We start from the raw sequence: 25,108 nt of genomic DNA on the forward strand, positions 1-25,108 counted from the left end.
TTCAAACAACAACAAGGAGGATGACATTGAGGAAAGCACTGGAAGCATCCTGACTTACAATGAAAACTCAAATGATATTAAGAGAATTTTGGTCAAAAGTTGGGATATACTTATGAGTGATCCCACTATAAGCCCTTTGTACAAGAGTGACCCAAAATCACATATAGAAGAGGACGCAACATGAGGGATACACTTGTCCACAGTGACATTACCATGCCCAAAGTAGGCAAAGAGCATAACCTTCAAAGTTGTTTCCTGTGTGGTCACTGCAAAGCCTGCAGAAATAGTTACATGCGGAAGGAACTTTCTACGGATAACCTTAACATATTGAAACCCATTACTCAATTTCTTACATGCATCTCGAAGTATGTCATATATATTCTTAAGTTACACTGCAAATTTTGGTACAATACAGATGGCCAAGAAAATGGTGTTGTAACACATGAGGGCAACTACCAAAAAGGACCCTCACTACCCTGTAGCATGTCATTTCCAACACAAAAATTTTTCCGACAGTTTCCTTCTCTCCTATTTTGCCATCGAGCAGATAATGAACACACCCAGAGGTGGTGATAGGGTTGTCAAACTGAAAAAGAAGGAATCCAAATATATTATTGACCTTCAGACCAAGAGCCCGGGGGGGGGGGGGGGGGTGAACCAGGAGGAAGAACAGGGGGTCCACTTGTGGGAAGAGTAACACATTCCCCCCCCCCATTTTTATCCTTTTTATCAGTGATGGTTACTTACTCATCCTAGAAGGCCTTCTATGAAGGTATTGATGATATATATATATATGAGTAACCGTGTATGTTATTATGTGATTTAAACCTGTATTTCTTTTTTTACTTTATTTTGGTTACAGGAGAATAGGAAGGGACCCACCCTGCTTTGGCGGCGACACCTGCACGGGTTCCCTACCATTTTCTTCAAAGGCACAACCGGGTGATGCACCTCCAGAGTAGCGTTATATTATCATTTTTCACTTAGCCATGTTTGGAGCCTTGGCAGTCACTATCCGCACAGCAGATGGACTTTTAATTTTGGGAAGGTCCTCCTTGCTTTGGGATCTTTGCGTAATTTCTTTGGACATGTGAGGGTTTCTCTCTTGACTCATACTGGCTATTGTTCACCCAGTCCCTCACATAAGGATATTATTTCAGTATTGGCATATTGATGCCATTGGTAGTATTTGAGCTAGTCCAATGCAAGGACACTTGCAATTTATTAGTCTCTCATTCTTTTCTTGGCACCACTTCCCATTTTGTAATGGGGGAACAACAGAACCATGCAGGAATGGCACACATTTCAAGGTGTTTCCCATCAATGTATGGTTCTCTTTTAATGGGGGTAACCTGGCCTACACCATATCTATCAATAATTTTGAAGTAGTTAATTTCATTGCCTAGGGTTTCTTACATCCCCCCCTATGGATATAATTCCTGTGGAGTCCGCGAGAAGCCTCCTCCATTTTCATTATCAGCACGTTACTCACTTTTCCTATGTCTTTACATTGACAGTACTGAGGATGTATTGCATGTGGGAATTATGTATGCATTGTATGCATTATTTATGAATAGCTGTGCGGTCCTAGAGGAAAAATAGCAGAGGTGTGCGATTTTCTGGTTTACAGTGTGTACATAATTGTGTCAAAACATACAACAAGATGGCTGAAACAGAATCAGCTCTAATATTCCCTCTTTGATGTTGTTAGTATTATGCTGATTTTGCACTTAATTGGCGTTTACTTCACATGTGATCAAGGTTGCGGGCAGCGGAAATGCGTTATGTGAAAATAAACGGATTCCTGATAGCATCTATACCTGGTCCTGAGAGTGCGTTATACGAGATTTTAGGTGACAACGTTGGTTTGTCAGAGTGCTCCGCCGACATACACACCAATTCCCAAGGGTCCACAGTCCCAGTAGGAGGGCTGTGTGTTTTGATATATTTATATTTATACTTAGTCAAACAACAGTGTTGCAAAGGATTGCATGATTGTCTAGTAGTCTAACGAAAAAAGGGAAGGGAAACCTTTGCAAATCATCTTACCTTTCTCACCCCTGACATATCTAAGCTATCGACCTAACCATCTGCTCTTATCCTGATGTAAGAACAATCAAGTAGAAATATCTATCTTCACTCCACTCCCCCATAGTTCCTCACAGACTCCCACCCATATGCTCAACTGTGCTGCAGAGGAGTAAAATAAGGTTTTTATGCAGACCCACCTGTTACCCAAGCAGATTCAGAGCACCTGAATTCCAATGCTTAAACCATAGGGCCACAAGAAAACAACTCATTTGTACAAGACCAAATTAATGGCAATAGAACTAGCTTTTCGAGCATTTCTTGAAGACATTCCCAAGGTCCAGCTACATAGGAGCAGAATGGGTATAGAGGTGCGCTGCTCTAATCAATGGTATTTTCGACAGCAGTGGTACCACATTGTGCATGTTAGTACAGAACATGTCACATAGGAAACATTTTAGCATTAGAAAAAGTACACTTACAAAAGATACTGCAGGAATATTTTTTCACTGCGATAAAGTGAAGGGAGGGCGTCATTTACCCAAGTCACATCAACATAAGACAGGCTTTCTCTGTTATCTGATTTGGATCATGAATTGATGAGTAGACTATTACACAGTTCAGTACCATAGCCTTGTTTTAGTGGGGGCTACGCATGAGAATAGAGAAAGGGTCAGGCAAGGCGTAGTCTGAATGAAATCTACCAAATATGTTCTTAATGGGTTTTCAAGAGATTTTACTGGCTAATAACTCGAGGCTTATATTTCCATTGCTATAAACAGGTTTACCTATACATCCTATCTCACAGGGTAATACACCCTACGGTCAATTGTACATGCTGCAAATATCCGAGAACTTTATAACACCTGCAGAGGCACTTTCTGCAACTCCAACTACTGTCACTGCCACTGCCACTTTAAAACGTATACAGGAAATGATGGTCTTACTTTCTCCACTACATTTTAAAACAATGCATTTCTAAACTTTCAAAATTGCTGTTAATATGAATTGTGGCAAGAGATCTTGCTCTGTTAGAGAGTATAAATATGACAATAAGGCAGTGAGACGGTTGACCCTCTTAAAAGAACCCATGTGGCAATCCAGCAATGAAAGTAATACTCACTTTGTCCATCTCCTGCTTGAAGGTACTGAAAACCTCATTACTTTTTGCCAGCGAACCCTGGAATTCTTCAAATTTTTCTGAATAAAGCGTAATCTGAGTGTAGAAAATAAAGTAATTTCTGGTCATATTTCATTTCCATCGTTAACTTGAAATTCAGTTCTTAGGCTGCCAAATGAACAGATATTTTGATGAGCAAATAAATGAATTCAGTGTACATTGTGGTAGATCACTTGTGTTACCCAATACTGTCTTTACTTTCTTTCAAAATAAAACCAGGTTCAAAACTGCTGTTGATATAGATGCACACTTCCAAACAAGGTTATGAGTTGCTCCTATTTTTTGTTACCAGTGTAAATTTATGGAACATCAATAGTGTTACTGCACCTACACTTCACACAATTTCTCACCAATTTCATTATAAAAACCTGCCCCTCAAATTTCCACTCTGTCTCACCTTGCTCTTTATGTGCATGGGCTAACTGCTCACCATGCCTGCTGGAATCAACCTTGCCCCTCTAAAAGAGAAGTCTATCAATAACTTCTAGTTCCTCTATCAATGACCAAAAAGGCTTACAATTTTTACTGAAAATGTTCTTATCCTTCCATTTTCCACTTAGTGATTCAGTTGCCTACCACAGAGTATCACCCCTGTTTAATTCTTCTTTCTAATCTTCCTCACACACCATAGTGATCTCACACACTTTCCCCAAAATCCAAGATTTTCACAACTAGACGCCAGTTCTGATGAATAATCTGTAGTTTGATTTTCCAGTTCACGAAAGGGGATGACCTGCTTCCATAATCTGTGAGAGGGTTTGAGTGCTGTGTTTTGGGGTGCCAAATCACTTGTCTCTCTGGGAAGGTTAGGAGGACAAGTGACGCACTATAAGCTAGTCGGATTCGGGCACATAGGTACTGATGTGGTATGGTGACTAAGTCCTAACATACTGATGTTTTGTGGTCTAAGCATACTTCTGTTCCTGAGCAGAATCCCTGCAACAAACCTTCCACATTTTTGTCCTTGCACTTCATCATTCATCCTACGTAGTATTTATCATAGTAAACCTGTATAATAACCTGTATAATTCCTCCTCTTGGCTTGCGATTGTAACCATTCTAATATGGAAGGCAATTCCTACACTTCCTCCTTACATTTGACTATTGTCATGCTTTTAAAATCAATGTTGTTCCAAATGGAAGTGTGACATGTGTAGTACTATATAACTATATTTCATTAAAAGTAGGATTGGTTTATAAATGCAAAAAGGATAATAGAACTCTTTACCTGTGCCTTTAGTAATGTTTCCTGTTCCTTCATCATTTGTGCCTGTATCTTCCATTCAGCTGCCTGGTTCAGTAACTGTTAAACATTTGATGAAAAAGTAGACATTTGTTAAAGTTTTCATTATTAACTACTTGCCTGTTTATTCAGCTCAAATGTATGCAACTTTTTGCACTGGAAAAATAAATATTTGACAACACTTTGTGCCAGTTTGCTTCACTTTTAGAAACGTTGCACTAGTGCAAATTGTTGGTACATTTTACCAAGTGTATGGAATGAATTGAATAAAGGGGGACCTTTTCTGTGTATCGATGTTCATCATGTGTAACATATCTCAACATTCAATATCTTATACAATTCTTAACAGTGTTCATAAGCAAAGGATTTAGACAGTTTTCTTGTTCAGATCAAAAGTCATGCTTTCCCCTCTTGTAGATGATTTGGAGACAGTTTTTGCAAGTCACTTCATTGATTAGAGCTAGTTCTCATGAAGCAATTCCATGATTGGCACCCATCTCTTATGGAACTGCTAGCTGACTTCTGGTACGCTTGCCTTGCTTTCCTTCATATATCCTTGGTCTGGGTGACAATGATCTGGTCGATATTCATGGTACTTGGGCAGTCACAAACCTTTTGAGTGCACCATTATCACCCACCACGTGAGTTACAAAAACAAGACAGTTTTTTAAAATCAATCCAGATGGCTCATTTATGGGAAGTCACTTGCAATCATTTCTTTAAATGCTTTAGAAATAATGATGTTTCTTTTAAATCTCTTCCCAGAAGGTGCGTTCATAGTACTATATAACTATATCATAAGTTCATCTTTTATGGAGATCCTTGATTCGAGAAGTAAATATGCTTTGATTTGTAGGGTCAATATTTTGATTCAGTGTTTGTTTAGATGTGGGTGTAGGTGCACAGCTACAAGAAGATGTTCAGAGTAGAGGGTACACTAGGGGTCCTATCACTATGTCGGGTGGACTTACGCCCACCCAACACCGTCTTGAAAACGAGAATGGACGACCTCCAGTTCGCTGTCCCGATCATCTCATTATGATGCAACTGAACACAGTTCGAATACTCCCATTCCTCTATGGAAGCTCGTGTTATGGCCTTAAACCAGCCGTGACACAAGCTCCCATAGAGGAATGGGAGTCTGTGTTGATCCCTGCACCATGTGGCAGGCACCTCAGGGTGCCTGCCACATGGTGCAGGGATGAACATGGGGCACCATGGATGTCCCCTCTGCCCCCAACCGGAGGCCGCAGAGGCAAGGGGGCCCTGCTAGGGGCCCCCATACTCGCTCTCCATCAGGCTTTCATGTCGGAAAGCCCACGTAGAAAGCCTGCTGGAGACCAACTATTGTAATCCCAAGGGCGGAAAGACCGCCCTTTGGAATTATGGGCTGACCTCCGACTGGCCAACGGGCTCCTTGAGCCCATCAGAAGCCAGTCGGAATAACCGTCCACTTTCATTTCTGACCCCCAGCATTGTAATGTGGCAGTCAGAAATTAAACCGAGATGCGGCCCGGAAAGTCTCCGACCGATGGTTGGAGCCTTTCCTGACCGCGTCAAAATCGGCCCCTAAATGTCAATATGAAGTCTGCAGATTGATTTTACAAATCTATCACCAGTGTTGAAGAACGTTTACAATTATTTGCTGGTGCAAACATATACACAGGTCTATCTATGTAGTTCTCATATTTAGAATCATGGATTGCACAAGTTTCCTATCTAACTGTCTTACATCCACACCTGCATTCTTCAACCACTCGCTGCATAAAACATTCCTTAGTACCATGCTTCTGCTCCCAATAAGGGTGACACATTACCAAAGGTCCTGGATCTGAGGGAGTAGGGATAATCTGCAGGGGCGAAATTGGGTGACTGGCTTATCAATATACAAAAGGCCGATTATGGGCGTTGTCAAGAAAGCCAGTTTTTCTTGTTGGTGGACTATCATCACAATTCTAGTTGCATTGCTAATTTTGTAAATGCCAATATTTTTTTCATTGTTTATTTGTATGTATTATTTTTTCTACTCTGTGTTCTGGGATGTGGAGAAGTGTTTTGACCATTTTTAGGTCGAGCATTCGGGACCTCTTGTATATAATTTAGTATACACTTATATGTGTATGTACATTGTGAGCTGGGGAGATCAGCCCTAGGACTTGTCTGCATCCGCTTAAGGACTTTTTTTCTAGTCAACTGCCTCTGTTTAACTGTCTTGATAGAAAAGGACCAGTGGAGGTCAGTAAAATACCAGAATTGCTTTCTGCTTGTTCAACTGCCTTTATTTAACTGTCTTGATAGAAAACAACCAGTAAAGGCCAGTAAAATACCAGAAAATCGTTTTCTGCTGTGGGACTTTCTTTTTTTAAATGTTCCTGGCAATTGCCCCTATTTAACTTTCTTGATAGAAATTGACCAGTAGAGGTCAGTAAAATACCAGAATTACGTTTAGCATTCTCTAGATTCCAGTCCATAGAAATTGTCTTCCACGAGCACCCGTAGACAATAATATTTTTTTCAAATCTTGTATTTTCAGTGATATGACCAGCGAAGGCCCTGATTTTATATTAAAACATCTTTGGACTATACCATTTCCCGCTGAAAGGTAATAGTCCTCTCCATGGGTTCCCATACCTGGCGTGTCATGCAGTTTGGTGCTTACTTTCCCTCCATGTTAAAGAACAGTAGATGTTTCAGCACCCAGGCTAATATGTTGCATAGCTAAATACATAAAAGGTCCCAAAGGCGAGACCGATTGCATTGCAAATTCTTGTTATGTGAACTATGGAGATTCCACTCAAATTGAGTTTATGGTGCACTTACAATAGAAGGAATATCCTGGTAGATAACCTCTGTCTGATGACTCAACAGGATTTTCTTTGTCTGCACCGTGAATCAGCCTTCTAAATCCGCCAATATTGAATCTGTACATTTACGGGAGGGATAGCCATAGAATTAACTTAATTTTCCATTGTTTGCAACTAAATACTGTTTTTCTCAATTTGCCCCTGAAAAGGTATATTCAACATAAGGCTATGCATTATTTCACTGATCCGAAACAGCTGTTTATTTACTTCAGAATCTTGAATGTCATTGTTATGATGAGGTTTCAAAGATCTGAAACATGTCTCAGTAACTTGGTTTAAAAATTGAAATTAGTTATTTTCATAGAACTACTTAAGGAGCTTGACCACAGGCCAATAGGGCAATGTCCGACTGGCTGGTCTGACAGGTCAGACCAGAACCTTTTGCATGAAGGGCTTTGTATGCTACTCGATAGCAAAGATCAAATCATTCATGACAAGTGAAAGAACTAAATATTTCCAACCTATCACACGAAAGCATCCATATAGTATGGAATTGTCTGTAGCTATTCTTGTTGACGTGAAAGATGTTCTGTTAGATAATGCAGAGTTTTACACTGTAACATTATTTCAGTTTTAAAGCCACCCCCCGCCCATAAAGTATTTGGGGCAGTCCTAAATATTTAAGTCGCATTTCACCGAAGGGAAGCCAAAGATGGCCAGAACTGAGCCTTTTGAGATCGGATTGAGAAGAAGGGTTTACGGCCTTTACCAGAGATCTCCATATTTCACAGGTCGGTGCATGGGTAGTTGGTCCGGTTCAGGTTTTTAATTAGCATTTGGGTGCTTTTATCTCTGGCTGTCCCATTACAGCTAAATTTTCAGGTCTACACATACCAGAGTGCAAACAAACCTGGGTTTGGATGAACTACTCACACATAGATCTAGGAATCGTCTGTGCACCAGGCTTTAGAAGACACTGCACATCCCTGTGGTATAGCCCTACAAACCTCACATGCCCAACATATGAACTGACATTTTGTATTAAGTCCGAGTCAATACTATGCTTTTGAATACATTAAATTTCACCCATTTCCACAGTCGTCTTTAGTGTGTCTTGTTCTCCTGTTTATGTGGGACCATTTTTTTTTGTTGAAAATTTGTTTTTATTGTTGCCATCTCATAGTAAGCAGTAACGAATATTCAGTTTTCCATCGCAGCGTCAACATTCAGCTGCATTCAATCAATATAGCAACTTTTCAAATTTTCATTTTCTCCCCAACTCTGAACATACTACTTAGAAAGGGTCAAGATAAACGATCCGTATCCTAAATCAAACACAGCATTAGCGTGACTAGAACCTTCACATACATTATTCATATTCTATGCCACTAGCAATTCTGCCTACGTGTTCAGTACCTAGGTCCCGGGCAATCCCAACCCTTCAATGCCCACCCCTGAATACCCTATATCACTCCACTTCATCTTCCTCCTCAGAGCTATCTCCATTCTCATCCTCAGGTAATGGCTCACAGATATCCCCTCTATATGAGTTCCATGGCGTCCATATTTTGTTCCACTTGCGCGGATTGAGTTTCTGTTTGTAAACCTCCCTCTCCGTTAACATAAGCATATCCATGTTCCTACACCACTGCGACAACGTCGGAGTAGTCGGCGCTCCCCAGTTCTGTGCAATATCGCGCTTCGCCAGCATCATACCAATGACCACCCAACGCTTTCCATGCGGTGACAGGTCTGTCGGGCCCCACACATGCAGTATGCATATCCGAGGGTCAGGTGTGAAAGAGGTTTTAAGTGTCTGGCTGATCGTACGCGCTACGCGTCTCCAGTAGGTTTGCAGATTGGGACAGTCCCACAAAGTATGAAACAGCGTACCCTCCTCCCCACAATTCCGTAGGCAATATGGGTGTTCTGCCCTGTGTATTTTGTGTAGTGTTGTGCGGGTGTAGTAAACTCTATGCAATATTTTAAATTGGACCAGTCGAAATCGTGTGGAGATGCCTGCCTCCCTGGGTGACGCCAATGCCGCGTTCCATTCCGTTTCATCCAAGTCCCCAATCTCCTCCACCCACTTTTCTCTCAGGTGCACCAGCGGATTTGGTAAGTTGTTCAACAGTTTACGGTAGGTGAGGGATGTAGCACTAGTCTCCATATAGTCCGTAAGCAGCCGGTCTTCCAACGGATCCGACTCCGGGACCGTCGCCCCTATTTCTAACACAGACATGAGTGCGTGTCTAATTTGTATATATCTGTACGTTTCAGTCACTCCCAGGTCATACTGCTCCCTCAGGGTGTCAAAGGAGAGTACTTCGCCTCCCGACCATAGATCGCCAACTGTGGATATCCCGATGGTGTCCCATCGATCAAATCCCTTACTGCTGCGCAAATTACCGAAGGCTCTGGAGTCCCATAGTGGCGTGAGTTTGGTAATCACCCCCTCCCAACCAAGCCGCCTCTGCGCCCTATGCCATATAGTCACTGTGTGCTTGGTAGGTCCTTCCAGCTTCCCCACCAAACCTTTGTTGTAGAGCGGGGCCAGAAGGGTAGACGTGCCCAATTGCCTTCTATCTGTCACATAGGCCGGGTCATCGTGGGTACCATGAATCCATTGGTTGATCACCTTAAGGTGCGCTGCCCAGTAATACAACTCAAGGCTCGGGAGTGCTATCCCCCCGCTGTACCAATCTCTAATTAATTTCAGTTGTGCTACCCTAGCCGGCCTGCCACTCCAAAGCAAGGTAGTCAGTTGTGCCGACACTTGGCGGAAGAACAACAACGGAACAACCGTCGGTGTATTCTCCAGAACATATAGGAAGCGAGGTAGTGCCAGCATTTTAAAGAGTGCCGCTCTACCCAGCAATGTCAGGAGGAGGGCCTTCCAGTGGCGCACATCTGCCCTCAATCTGTTCATCAGGGGCACAAGGTTCAGCTCCAAAAATGTCTCAGATTCCTTTGTGATTTGAATTCCCAGGTATCTGAAGGTACGTGTTTCCACGACCAACTGGCAGCCATTAGGCAGTACCGGGGGTTCACCCTGAACCATGAACAGTACGGACTTGGACCAGTTTAGTTTGTAACCCGACGCTGCACCATGTGTCTCACAGAGGGCCAGCAGGACCGAAACACCAGTGTCGAGGTCCATGAGGTAGATGAGCATGTCATCTGCATACAGGGAAACCCTGTCCTCCCAGCCATCACCCCATTGAATGCCCCTCAGCAACTGGGTGGATCGGAGAATTGTGGCCAGGGGTTCCAACACCAACGCAAATAGTAGTGGCGAGAGCGGGCATCCCTGTCTTGTGCCCCTCGCCAATGGGAATTCTCTCGAGATACAGCCATTGGCCGTCACCCTCGCCACGGGCTCGGTGTACAACAACCTGACCCATGAGATGAAGCTGGGGCCAATACCCATGTGTTCCAGGACTGCAAAAAGATAGCGCCACTCCACCATATCAAACGCCATTCTGGCATCCAAAGATAGCACCGCTGCTGGCTCCTTCAATCGTGGGGCGCGTGCCAGCACTCCGTGCAACCTTCTCAAATTCAGCGCCGTGCTCCGGTGTGGCATAAAGCCCGACTGATCCGGATGAATTAGGTTTTGTAGGTGAGGTAGTAATCTAGTGGCCAGTAGTTTCGCCAGAATTTTATTTTCGGCGTTTAGGAGTGAAATAGGGCGGTACGAGCCGCATTCTTCAGGTGGTTTGCCAGGCTTCGGTATCGCCACTATGGTGGCCATACGTTGGTCAGGGGGTAAGATCCCCTGCTCCCGACTTTCCTTGTACATTTCGAGCAGGGGAGTGGAGAGCGACTCAGACATGATTTTGTACCATTCAATCGGCACTCCGTTAGGGCCCAATGCTTTCCCAGGGCGCAGCGCCGCTATGGCTATTTGTATTTCTTCGGACGTCAGGTCCGAATCAAGTTCGTCCCTAGCGTCCGGGAGGAGAGTACGGGTCGGCACCCCTAGGAGCGATCCCTCCACCATCTCCCGTGTGACTTCATTTTCAGGGAAGTAAACTGACTCAAAGTGGTCTGCGAGGAGTTCCACTATCCGATCCGGCCTGGTCTGCAGCCCCCCTCCCGAGTCTTTTAGCCGCAGTATGGCCCCTTGTCCTCCACGTTTCTTCTCTAGCCAGGCCAAGAGTTTACCTGCCTTGTCTCCTATGTCATAGACCCTATTTGCTGTCGCCGCCATCCCGCCCACCACTTTGCGCCGTAGATGATCGGCGTGTCTCTGCTGACACAGCCGGAGCGTGTGACGTGTATCCTCACTCGGGTTACTCTCATGTTCCCGAGTCGCACTGGCGAGTTGTTCCTCTAGGTCTAATAACTCCCGGCTATGCGTGCGTTTATGTTGTGCGATAACCGAGATGGCCTGCCCGCGAAGAACCGTTTTATAGGCTTCCCAGAAGGTTACATGTGAAGTCACCGATCCCTCATTATCAGTGATGTAAGATCTCGTGCCCGCTTTTAAAGCCTTGGCTATTACAGGTACTTTAAGAAAACCCGGGTAAATAGGATAGATGCGTCTGTGGGTTTCCACCTGGCTGGACAGAGTCAGAGTCAGCGGGGAGTGATCCGAAACCCCTCGTGGTTTGATGTTAGTGTCAGTGATATTGAGAAGGCCCCCTCCCAATGTGAGGAAGTAGTCTATCCTTGACAGGCTATCGTGAACTGCCGAATAATATGTGTATTGCTGGTCTTCCGGGTGAAACTGTCTCCATATGTCCACTAAACCCTGCGCCTCCATGAAGTCTAACAATTTGGAAGGCCCTGGTGTACGTGTGCGCACGGGGTAGCGGTCTTGGGAACTGTGTGCCACTGCATTGAAATCACCCCCCACTACGAGATCCCCTTCCGGGAGGTTTAACAAAAAGTTCCCCAGGTCTGGGAGAGCTATGGTGTGTAGTGCCGGCGGAATGTATACCGAGACCACATTAAGCGGCCGCCCCTCCCATTGCCCATGGATCGCCGCAAAGCGTCCCTGTGTGTCGGCGCTAACTGAGTGTAATATAAACCTGGACGAGCGGTGCATTAATATCCCAGTACCCCGGGACCCCTTAGTAAACTCAGAGTGAACAACCATACTGTAGCCTTTCCTATCCATGGCCCGAATGGCCGTCCCAGTCAGATGAGTTTCTTGCAATAGGACCAAGGCTGGGTTTAACCTCCTTATGCTCTGTAAGACCAATCCCCGCTTTATTTTATCCCCCAGGCCCCTAACATTCCAAGACATTAGGCTCAATGGTGATGCCCGCCCCATGCTAGTGTCCTCCCCCATCGTAGCAGAATATGCGGTAGGTCAGCCGACCTCCGCCACGCACGAAACAGCTTGTGAAGTGAACCTGCAATCCGCGCTGTAGCATCACTACTCTACGCATTCGCATTATACGGTGCAGTTTCTGACCCTGTCTAGTACTTAAAAACCAGAAGCCCATCCTACCCCCAACTCCCCCCCTCACTGCCCCCCTGCTCAACGGACTCAGAACTGCCCGCCCCCCCAACTCAGCAGAGTGCTTGATCCCAACCCAAAACATAGTACTTGCTCGCTGGGGTGAAGGACTCTCCGGTATCGGCGGCCCCCATCTCCGGCCGCGGAGGCCCTCAGCCCAGTGTCCAAGGCGGCATTGCCGGTCCACATTGCAGTCAGTTCAGCCATATAACAACTGCGAATCACTGTTCCTCATCAGCACCCTCTTCTTGAAGATCAGACAATGGGGAGAGTGCCTCCGCTCCCTCCCCTGCGGATTGTGAGCTCTGTCGGGATCCCGTAGTACGGTGCTTGTTCTGCCTGTTAGAGCGACGCGGGGGGTCCACCTGTCTCCAACCCTCCAGCCATTCCTGCGCCATCTCCGGGGAATCAAAAAACCATGTCTTATTGTCTGCCACAATCCGAAGTTTGGCCGGAAAAAGCATTGAGTATGAAATATCCCGAGCTCTCAACTCCTTCTTCACCTCGAAAAAGGTTCTTCTCCTCCGTGCGACCTCAGCTGTGTAGTCCGGAAAGAAGGCCAAGGTAGAGTTCTGGATCTTAAGAGCGGGCGAAAGTCTCGCTGCCTGCAGGATGGCATCACGATCCCTGAAATTAAAGAGTCTTGCTATGATCGGTCTGGGGTTCATGCCCGTTTTCCAGCGCCCTCCAGGGACCCTGTGTGCCCTTTCCACCGTGAAGAAGGCCGAGAGTCCTTTAGGCTGTAACTTTTGCTTAATTAAATCCTCCACGTACAGGTCCATTGCTCTCGTGTCTTCCGACTCCGGCACACCTATTATACGAATGTTGTTCCGTCTTGAGCGCCCTTCCTGAAGTACCTTATTTTCCTTCAAGACGCGTTCCATACCAATCTGCAGCTCTGACACATCTTCCACCAAGGACTTGGTCACCACTTCCATATTGCTTACTTTCTCCGACATCTTATGGAAGTCCGTTCTGATCAGCGTTATTTCGGCCGAGATTGACCCAACTGTGGTTTGTACCTGCGTGAGTGCCCGCATGACATCGTCAAGGGTCGCCTTCTTGCCCCCCGCGGTTTCTGTAGCTTTGCTTTGCTGCGATTTGGCGTCTGGGGGAGATGAAACGGGCTTCTCATACGCAAACCGATCAAGGCGTGATTGCAATGCTCCAGTCTTTGGTCCCTTGCCGGCCATCTCAACAGTGTTGTCCGCCCAACGTGGACGCAATCGGCGTCACGGTCCTCTGATGCAGTGCGTCCGGAGGTGGGCACCCACACCTGACGCCGTCCGGCCCACCACTCTCTCCTGGCGGTCACGGGGCGTCACACAAGGACCCACCCGGTCTCCGTGGGTATACTCCAGCCCACCTAGGGCCCGGCGGCACCACGCTGTACAGGGCCCTCTCAACAGTGTACAGTGGGAGCAGGGGAATGAAGCTGTCCGACTCCACCGTGGGGCGGGCGTGTCAATAGACTCCCTGGACAATGCGGAGGCACTCCCACCACAATGCCGCATGTACCGCCATTGCCCTATGTCCCTCGGAGCACTTGTCTGGCACCCCCGTTAAATCTGAGGGCCTGTGGTAATCGTATAGAAACGGCCCGCGGCCGAAGAGCCAGGTCCGTGAGAGTGACCTCCAGCCCACCGAAGCAGGTTTGAGTGGGTCCCGGTGTCCGCCCGGATGTATGGCGGTTTTGTGTGCCCCAATGCAGCGGAAGGCCCCCGGCGGTCTATCATGCGCCGCTCGGCGGTGACAAGGCACCTCAGTCCCAGCTCCGCCTTGTGAGTGTGAGGCCGGGCTGTTGCGGTCGAGGCAGGGCCGTCTGCGCGACCCCAGGATGGCGGCCCCTCGTCCGGAGTCTCCGCTCCGCTTTCTTCCGTCCGACCCCGCAGGCTATCAGGATCGATCCCCTCCTCACCTCCTTATCACGCCTGGGCGTCTGGGCGCACGTTCCGTGCTAGTAAAGGCCGGCGGTGCTGCAAGGTGTAGAGGGTTCTTCTCCGCCTCCGCTCATCCCAGGCGAGCGTTTCCTGTCCCCCTCCGCCCGGGGCGATGCACTTCCTGTCCGCCCCTCAGTTCAGCACACTCCCAGGTCCGGACTCCGAGCACAGGCCCATACAGGTGCCGGCTGAAACTTGCGGTCCTGACAACGGATCGAGGTCCCGGTCGGCTAGGATGCTGCCGCTTGGTCCTGGGCTTCGTCGCCTTCCCGCTTGGGAATTATTTACGTCGGATAAGTGCTCGGATATTCTAGGAGGCCGCTTCAATCACGGAGCTCTCCTCCTAAGCTGCCGCCATCGCCGGCTGCTGGCCACGCCCCCTATGTGGGACCATTTTTACCACTTAAATAACAGGTAATAGACTAAGCTAAAATGTCTACGTTTTGAGTAGCTTTGGTTAATCACTTAATATGCCAGCATCAAAAAGGTGCAAAACGTGTGCTTCATTTTTTTTCATTGGTTTTAAACCTTCTGTGATATGGCAAATTGTGAAACAACCATTGACCAGATTAATGAAATTAATAAATTGTGGAATTCAAACAGTAAACACCTGCTGGAATCCCAACATCAAATAAGTCATATCAGCCTTTAAGTCTTACCGATGGATGGAGATGCCCAGATTCCTACAATTCATGACCTCAAAGTATAAGCAGTAGAATTTTCTGTAAGATTAAATAGACATTAAAAGTATAGTAGACACTCACATAGTCCTTTTCGCGGGTGTGGCGCTCTTCTGCCTCCTTCATTATATGCTGCGCTTGCTCCACTCTGGCGTCCACCAGCTTTTGTTGAAGATCACGATGTTTAAACACCTTATCGAGATGCTGAAAAAAAGATTTCTCAATAAATGTTTGTGTACCTCAAAATGGTGCACATCCACGCGAGTGGATGTAGAGGCAATAAATGGTATGACTGATGCACATGCTCTCTTAGCCGTTGAATGAGGGTTGGGTTCAATTTTATTCCTATCCTAGAAGGAAGTGTAAGAACTCACTGAAGGCTATCTGAATCTCTTGTTTGCAGTTACCCTTCTTCCTTTTCCTCGTCCTAGTGCTAAGTTCCACATTTACTGAGTGATACAACATGCTGTAAAAGTCTATTTATTTACCGTTGTTAGTGCCGACATGAGCAGCGTTGAACTGTGTTGCATCACATGAGCCTCTGTGTGAACTTAAGTAGATGTTGATTGTTGTGTATCTGAAGGACCATCTTGTATTGCGTTTTAATTAAGGTAGAAATGGGCTAGGTGCCTGCCTGTGTAGGTCAGAAGGAGATGAGCAAGTGGGTTATGCTCTGATTACTCCTTGCTCTGATCTATGATCTCCCTCTCCCCAGATTTTAAAGACCACCCTCCAGTCCTAGAGATCACTGGCCTTTTTACTCAAACATGGTAATGAGGATTAGCAACCCACTAGTTAACAGAACAGTGAATGACCAAAATATTAGACTGAAAATATTGTGTGACATGAATATCGTGTCATAAATATTGTGACTACCAAAATAGTGTGGAACAGAGTATCTTAGATAAGAATATTATTATTTTTTATTTATCATTCTTAAAAATATTATTGCAGTTAATATTGTTTATTTTAATATAGTTGTGCTAAATATAATTTTGCATTAATTTATTATACATTATTTAGTATATTAATTACTGCTAGTATGAATTGCTAATACTTTTTTTAAATTTTAGTTTGTAATTTTGAATGTGTACTTTCTTAACCTAGTAATTTATAATGTAGTAGCAGGCTGATGGGTTTGTAGGTGAATAGGCTGAGAGGTTAACTAAATTATAATTACCTTAATGTAATTATTTGTATTGTTAATTATTTAATAGATTATTATTATGTAAATTGTTTAATTCTTATTTTATTTGTTTAGGTTTAATTTGGTACTTTTAATGTATACTATAATTTTTTAATTTATGTTGACAATTTATAGTTTAGTAGCAGGTTGTTGAGTTTGTAAGAGAACAGGGTGGGAAGTTAATTGAATTGTGATAAATGTATTTGAATTACTTTTTATTGTAAATGTAATATTTAATTGATTCATATTTTTTGTTGTATTACTTAATTGTTGTTTTACTAATTTAATTTTAATGTGTAAATTGCAACGTATGTTGTAATTTTTATACTTCTGTGGGTAACTTATATTTTAGTAGTGGGTTGTTGGGTTTATTGGGTGATAGGGTGGTAAGTTATTGAAAATATATTTTTTAAATTAATTATTAATTGTAATAATGTTTTATTCAGAAATATTTTTGATTTTTTTGTATTTCTTTGTTTATTATTTAAATAATGTCTTTGATGTATGTGTTTTATTTGACTTATGTATTAATGTATTATGAAGTGGTTTACATATTAATATTTGATTTTCTTTTTTTTTTTTTTTTAATTTTAACAAATATGTATTTAAATATTTTTAAAATCATTTTTGGGGTGTTTGTGGGTTTCTGGGTTGTAGAGAGAGAGAGGTGAATGATTTTTTAAAATCTATTTTAAATTGTTATGAGGTATTTCAATGTTTTCATTAAAATAATTATGAGTTCGAATGGTATATGCACTTCTTACGAAGTTCAACACTTTCCCTATTGCTGCATACGTTGGAGTGGGAACAATAAATGTATGCCCTCCAAAGTCCAGCACTTTGACTGAATGAATGAGGGATTTATACAGAAAATGGCTACTCCTAGGAGTGTTCTGGCGCTAGACAGGAGGAGCCCGATAGGTATATGCCTCATAACACAAGCCTTACTGTCTCACAAAAAAAAAGCCAGGTTTTGAGTTTCAGGTTAAATACAGTCTCAGGAGGAATCAAATTCAGGTTTTGTGGAACTTCATTCAAGGCTTTAGCCATCTGAAAGGAGAAAGCTTTACTGCTCCTTCGGACACGCTTGAAGCAGGGAATCTACAAAAGCGAAGCTGAGGCAGAATGCAGCACTCTAGTAGGAACATACTGTACAATTTTTTTTGCCAGATATCCAGTGTCGAACGGGGACACATCCCTATGACCAGTGTTTTGAATAGGATCTGTTTACTGATGGGCAGCCAGTGGAGAGCTTTCAGTGCCAACGAGATGGAGGAGCGCCTGGGAAGTTGCAAAACAAGTATAGCTGCTGTATTTTGTACCTCCTGCAGACGGTTCACCAACACCTCTGCAACTCCTAAATAGTCAGTATTAGTGTCATCAAGCTGTGAAGCAATCAACACATGAATCACCACTTTCCAAGCATCCACATTAAGGAGGGGAAGGAATTTCTTCAGAGTGAAGAGCATGGAGATACATTTGCCCACCACCGCCAAGATCTGCAGCCTCAACAAAAGGGCCGAGTCCAACTTCACCCCTAAGTTTCTAACAATATTAGCTTGAAGCTGGATGTTTGCTTAGACTGGCGTGGAAGTAGTAAATCTAACCCCTCCAAAGTCAGACTCTTTCCTCACTGTCGCTTACACCCCGGAAGGAATAGTCAACTCAAAACTTTCCCGACTTTTGCTTAGACTGGAGTGGGAATAGTAAATCTAACCCCTCCAAAATCCAACACTTTCCCTATTATTGCTTAGACTGGAATTTAAATAATAAATCTTACCCGTCTAAAGTCCAATACTTTCCCTAATGTTGCTTAGACTGTAGTGTCAATAGTATATATAAACCCAGTGAAAACCAACAAGTTTCCCTACTGTTGCTCAGACTGGAGTGGGAATAGTAAATTGAAACTCTCCAAAGTCCAACACTTTCCCCACTGTTGTATACATTTGAGTGAAAATAGTAAATCTAAGTCCTTCTTAATGTTACTTAGACTGGAGTGAAAATACTAACTGTAGCCCCTCTAAAGTCCAACGCTTACCCTACTGTTGCTTAGACTGGAGTGGAAATAGTAAATCTAACCGCACTGAAGTCCAACACTGTCCCTACTGTTGCTTAGAAAAGAGTGGGAATAATAAATCTAATTCCTTCGAAGTCCAGCAATTTCCCTGCTATTACCCAGACTGGATTGGGAATGGAACATCTAACAACTCTGAAGTCCAACAGTTTCCCTATTGTTGGTTAAAGTGGATCCATAATATTTTTATTATTGTTATTTAATTTTAATAGTTTTTTAAATATGTTAGTTATTTAAATGTTCATATTATTTTTCCAAAATGTTTATTGTTATATTTATTATACTATTTTCATAGTTTTCTATATATACTTTTTTATTTACTCGCTGTTTCTGTTAATATTATTTTGGTTATTTTTTTACATTGTTAAGAAATGTTATGACGCTTTTAAACACATGTGTATATCATGTCTATATTTAGTGTGCAGTGTTAAAAAAAAAGATTTATGAGAATTATTTTTATATAAATTAGGCAGCATATGTTTGTTGATTGAATATATGTTTTCTAATTTTCACTTTATTGTACTGTTAATATTTAAAATGAAATAACTGTCAAAATAGTATATTTATTGATATTTTGCTAATATATACATATAAACAAAGTAAACAATTAACAGTATTTATTTGACGTTATAATATTTTTAACGAATTAACTATTCCAAATAATTTACTTTAAAGTTGATATTTATTAAAAACAATGGGCCTGATTACGAGTTAGGTGCAGTTGCGCCGGCTCTCCGCCGGCACAGCTGCACCAAACCTGTGCAAGGATCGCCGACCATGTCACGAGTTGAACCTGTGCTACATGAGTTGAACTTGTGATAAGGTTGACGGTCCTTTGCCTTTCCCATGGGAACAGCAAAAAGGTTCCAGTACGGCATGAACGATGACGTCCATTCGTGCGGGAACTTTGTGGAAATACAAATGTTGTGCCCCCCTGAATGTATCCCCATGGTGGGGGGGGAAATGGTCCTGGGTCCTCTATCTAGGGCCTCACAGTATGGTCCAGCGCTGAGGTGCCAAGACAGAGGGCCGCCCTTATCCTGGGCTTTGCAGGTATTGCTCAGCCATACACCAGAGCTTAGGGTAGTCAACCATCCCAATTTCTGACAGTCTGTCCCACGTTTTGGTTGGCTGTTCCACTGTCTACACTAAGCTGGCGTGGGACACCAAATGTCCTGCACTTTGCTGTTCTCAGGACAATCATATGAAAAGCTCATCAACAGCACCCAGGGTTACCACTCTTAGTTTATCAGCACTCTGCAGGCTGTAAAGCATTTGCCTGTCAGCAGGAACCTTTTGTTTACTGCAATACTGGGAGAGAGTAGCTACAGTACAGGATGGGTCCTACACGATATAGCTTCAGGGATGGTAGCCGTTTTTAGAGGTGCTAATACTGAATGTGGCCAACCTCATTTAAAGGCTCTAAATGAAAACCTTGCTGGGAGCATGTCCTGGAAATATGTATTTGGGATTTACATATTTCATTAAGCCTGATTCAGAGTGCACAAATACTGTGAGATTAGAGGATCAAGGCACACAGAGAGTATGCTGTGCCCACGATCAAACAGTTTGGTACAGTAGTGGAACCGAGATTAGAAAGCAGTACTACATGGTCCCAAAGCTATAACTTTACCACATTACTACATTCTTGTGACTACACAGTGAAACCGGGCACTGTTGGAAAATCCCAAGATTTCACCCAATGCAACTGTTTTTACCAGACACTTACTCAAAGCTTTAGATTGCTATAACGGCACCCATTCTTGGATAAAAATGGTAGCAGAAGAAGAAGATTAAAAAGTGTTTGCCAAAGAGTATAACATTTGGCCAAATGGACATTTGGCCAAATGGGAAGACTAGATTACAAACAATGTCTCCTGGTCTACAATTGGGTTGACAGTCATTCTGATGGCCAGGCCGTGAGTCTAACCTCCTTTGGAAAACGCCCCTATATATAATACAGTCTTCATTACCAGCATATTTGGGTAAAGTGGTAAAGCCTAAAACATACAACTAGGTCACATCTACTGGTGGTGTTACATCGCTCAAGCACATTGCCCATCTAGTTAGTGGCCCTTTCAAGTTGTGTTTTACAGCACTTGCTATTTTTATGGTACGGAAAATAATAAAATAACATTAAAGTATTTGTTTCACTGCAATGTGATAATTCAGCTTTAATTTTAGCATGACATGAAATTGTTTTCCTAGTTGTTTTTCTGAAATAATTAACAAGGTTTCAATAAAATTTGATATCTCTATATCTCAGTTATCCTTTTTAAACAAAAACAATGTTTTGCAGAATATAAGGAGGTGGAAGACTAAAGGGGCTTCATTAATAATTGTTTATTTTGAAGATGTTCACGAAAATGCAGACAGTATAGAAATGAACAAAGGGGTTGGGGATAATGATGCAGAGAAACCCTAAAACACACAAATAATATTACAATATTGCCTGTTGTTCTGCTTGTTGACAAATATTGTGACCGCTACCATGTTTACTTTTATAATTACTATTCATATTGTGTGCAGTAGGATAGGATTTGATTTGAATACATCTTGATAATATATTCCTAACTTCCCAGTGTTCCTGGGCATGTCTATTCATGATGAAAGATGGTTTGGGGTCCGCTAACTATTCCTATGAGAGTCTCAAAGGATCAATTGTTATCTAATGTACACCTCACACATGCAATACTCAGTGGGTTGCAGTGGGGTATAGTATATCAGTTTCTCTGTCTCATATTGACACATTAACTAAGTCCTTGGTGGCAGAGGGTCTAGAGAACACTCTCTCTGGCCTTGTTCGGAAGAGAAATCCAGTAACCATAACACTGTGGCTTGACTTGAGTGACGTGTGGATAATGGAAAAAAATCTTGCATTCAGTTATCTTTTAACCAAAATCCAATGGATTTACCTGCATGCAGGCATAATATGGCTAAATATGAGACGAGTGATATGGTTCTGTACCCGTTTCAATTTGGAAGTTGTCTCCCTGGATATCAGGGAAATGTGACTCACATTTTTTGAACCTTTAAATCTGGGATTATGGTAGCCTAATTTTGAATTTGAAGGACCATTGTCCCCCAAACTACCTATTCCAAATTGCGGAATTACCTGTCCTTACATCTGTAAACTTCAAAGAGCTTACTATATTAAGTATCTTGTTTTTTAGTTTTAATGTACTACTTGTCTGTTCAGTGACTGGCTCAATGTAGCTTTTAGCAGGTTTTTTCCCTGGCCACAATTTGTTGCTCCTTTATAGCCAGCTCTTCTTTATATTTTTCCATTCGTTCATCTCCTTTCTTCTCTTAAAAATAGTATCTGAAATTATTTGCTAGGTGCTCAATGTGAGGGTGTGCCCCAACCTTTGGAGCTTCTGCGTGCCAATATATTAGCCACCACACCTCTGTATGACATCTGTGCTGTCTCCTCTTACCTTTTGTAATCTATGATTTCTGTTCTTTACTGCAGCACTTTCCGGGCACTCACATGATCCAGCATATATCCCTTTGTATTTACCCTCTTGTCTGCTGAAAACCAAATGCCTTACCTTTTGGAGAGTGCTAGGCCTAGCTTTTCCACACAGTTTGATTATTATATTTCCACTTAACAGTATTTAAAAATGTGTAAATAGTTTATTAGGGTTCCTATTTATATGTTTTGTCTTTTTACTGATATCAGCATTAGGCAACTAGCTTCTTGCAAAGTTCCTTCACAATGCATGGTCAATTGATGGATGTCAATTCCTGTGATGCAGCTTCCCGTGATGTTTCAATGTATGCAAATTAGAGAGACCTAGCATGCTTCTTTTTAGCCTTGGCCTCCAGAAATCCCTGCCTGGTTGGGCTATGGCAACAGATGGCTCTAGGTGGCTGTAAAGTATATTTCACAATTCCACATAATTGGACAGAATCATAAAGACCTGTCGGTGGTGTTTGACTATCCCTTTCCTCCAGGCAAAGAAGTACAATTTAAAAGTAACCTAAAATAAGTAATACAAGGAAAATAAGTACAATTCTGCTGTTCAAAGAAAAGAAGAGAACACTATTTTCAAAATAAATGTGACTGACGTGAAAAGGGTAGTTCTCACCTCCTCTCTGCCTTCGCACTGCTCAACAATGTTCTTGAGTTTCTCTGCCAGCTCTGCATTTTCCTGGCACAGCTTTGTGTTCCGTGTGCTCTGCTGCTCGATCTGTGCCTGTATGTCCACCAGTGTGGCTTGGAAGTGGTTGGTGATTGTTTTCCGCTTTTCTTCGTCCTCCCGTGCCCTTTGAAGGGTTTCTTCCTGTTGGTGAATCAATGTAAAGAAACCTTCAACCCATCTATTGCAGTGAGCTTTTCCATTTCAGTATTTTCTGCAAATCAGCTAGTCACAGAGGCTTTTTTGAACCGTGCACCACTTTAATAAATCCCTAGTCAAAAAAAGTCTCCCAAGTTGAAACAAAAATAGCACTTATCTGAGAAACGGTATGGAATAACACAGGAAACAGTTAGTAAAAAAAATAAAAAATGTTTTTATAACAAATAAATAAAAAAGGACCTACTTTACTCTCACTGAGAAATCTAAAAAAGGAAATTTTAGCTATTTGGCGCAATAATCCTAACTATGCCATGAAGGCCAATTATGAGTATAATGGAGCACTGTCCCCTGGTTGGTAGTGCTCCGCCATGCTAGGAGTGGCTGGTGTTTCTGGACCTGAAGTCATGAGGTCTGCAAACTTCAGTCCCAGTTTCACTGGGTGTGATACCTCACCCAGTGGAAGAAGAGGAGGCGTGTTGGCAGAGCAGGTGGTACGGTGAGGAGCACAGTTTGGCCTCATCTCTATAGCGACAGACCCAGTCTGTGGCAGAGCCAAGGCTGACAGGTGGCTGTACGGCTGACTCTCACCCTCCGGTGAGTAGCAACTTCTCCATGTACATAGGCACAGGGCATGCAGGTCCCCCAAGGGGAGGGATGACTGGATCAGTGGAGCAGTGCCCCAGTTCAAGTTATCCGCAAAATGTGTGCAAACTATACAATGCATGGTACTTAATTACCACACATTCGTGCATGTTTGCTGTGCTTTAATTGAGTACCAAAGAAAGCATAATTGAGTCAGGCCATATGTTTAAGCAATTTTCTGTTGCACTGATTTATGTCAGGACTTTGTGCTGTCTTTGTTGTTTATGCTGATATATAAAACACAAAGAAAGGTAGGCAGCTGAGCACAGGCGCGAGGACAGGTGTACTTCATGAAGCAGAGGTGAAGCAAAGGCCTAAGGCTTCAGGCCTTGCTTTTCACGTTTGTGTTCTCCGACCAACAGGTGACCTGAATGCACCTGTTGGATAGTATTTCTTTTTGAATATCTTGATGTCTCAACGAAAATTATTTTGTCTTGAAGTTACAAATATTGTATTGTCATGCCGCAAAAACGTACGTCAAGTAGAGTACTGGAGTGTCCAAATTCGAGTGCTTTCTAGTGTAAAGATATAAGACCCAATTAAAAAAAAAAGCATGCAGATGACACCTCCAGTCAGAAAAAAACATGATTTTCCCATGCACAACGAATCCTGGTTCACAGTACGGAATTCCATGTAGAAATCCACTTGCTCCTGCACAACACTCTGCCTATTGAGGAAGACCTCTCTGTACGAGTAAGGGAAGGTGAGGGGCGATAAAAGGGTTTGTACTGGGGGTTGTTAAGGAACTTTGTGGTTATTCACATTGACCTGCATATTCCTAATCTGAAATCATAAAGAAATGTATCCCTTCGGATGGTAGTGGTAAGATTGTTTTCAGTGTGGCATGTATCTTGTAACATGCCCATATTTAATCGAGTGGAGGGGGGTGGGAGACCGAAAGGGTTTCTCATCAGGGATTATCCTTGTAGTTGTAGAGAAAAGACAGGTTAACAACACTTGAAACGCATAACTCACTTCATCCCCATACCTAAACATGCAGTAAGTATCTTGTTTTTTAGTTTTAATGTACTACTTGTCTGTTCAGTGACTGGCTCAATGTAGCTTTTAGCAGGTTTTTTCCATGTGAAAACTGAGACTACAAACATATATTTAGCAAAAACGGACTCTAAAATATAGATTACCCAAATCTCGACGTCTATTTAATTCTTAAATCCAGCTGGATTTACTTCTCATAAATGTTAGGAGCGGTACATTTACTTTTCCATCTCCTGTTCTAGCATATTTGGAAGCCACTGCACGATAGTGGGTTTGGTGCAGGTTGATATTTTTGCAATGAGATATTTATGTAAGGTCAAAAGTTTGTTATCTCTGTTGTTCGAGACTATGTTTTTGCAAAACAATGATTTTACAACCCTTGATGCTACCCAGAAAATCTCCCTGATGTGGTTTCATGGTTATCTGGGATATCCCTAGAAATATACAAAAGTCACACATTTCCAGTACTTAGGCGTTGGCCATTTGTGAACAAGGGCAAGTAGTCGGAAATCCCTTTATGTGGAAGCTGTCTGCTGGGATTTCCGACTTCTTTGTGAAGTAGCC

The 25,108-nt window shown here is 43.0% G+C and overlaps 1 protein-coding gene across 1 annotated transcript in view; it reads right to left on the reverse strand.

Moving 5' to 3' along the window:
- Positions 1 to 25,108, reverse strand: part of TXLNB (taxilin beta) — a 72,143-nt gene that overhangs the window by 24,480 nt on the left and 22,555 nt on the right. Inside the window, exons 5-8 of the mRNA XM_078649373.1 lie at positions 22,697 to 22,891; positions 15,430 to 15,549; positions 4,437 to 4,511; positions 3,152 to 3,244 (exon numbers count right to left, since the gene is read on the reverse strand). Of these exons, the coding sequence (XP_078505499.1) occupies positions 3,152 to 3,244; positions 4,437 to 4,511; positions 15,430 to 15,549; positions 22,697 to 22,891 (483 nt within the window). The remainder of the gene's footprint in view (positions 1 to 3,151; positions 3,245 to 4,436; positions 4,512 to 15,429; positions 15,550 to 22,696; positions 22,892 to 25,108) is intronic.

The sequence above is a fragment of the Lissotriton helveticus genome, chromosome 6 (genome assembly GCF_964261635.1).
Source record: "Lissotriton helveticus chromosome 6, aLisHel1.1, whole genome shotgun sequence".
NCBI classification, from domain to species: domain Eukaryota; kingdom Metazoa; phylum Chordata; class Amphibia; order Caudata; family Salamandridae; genus Lissotriton; species Lissotriton helveticus.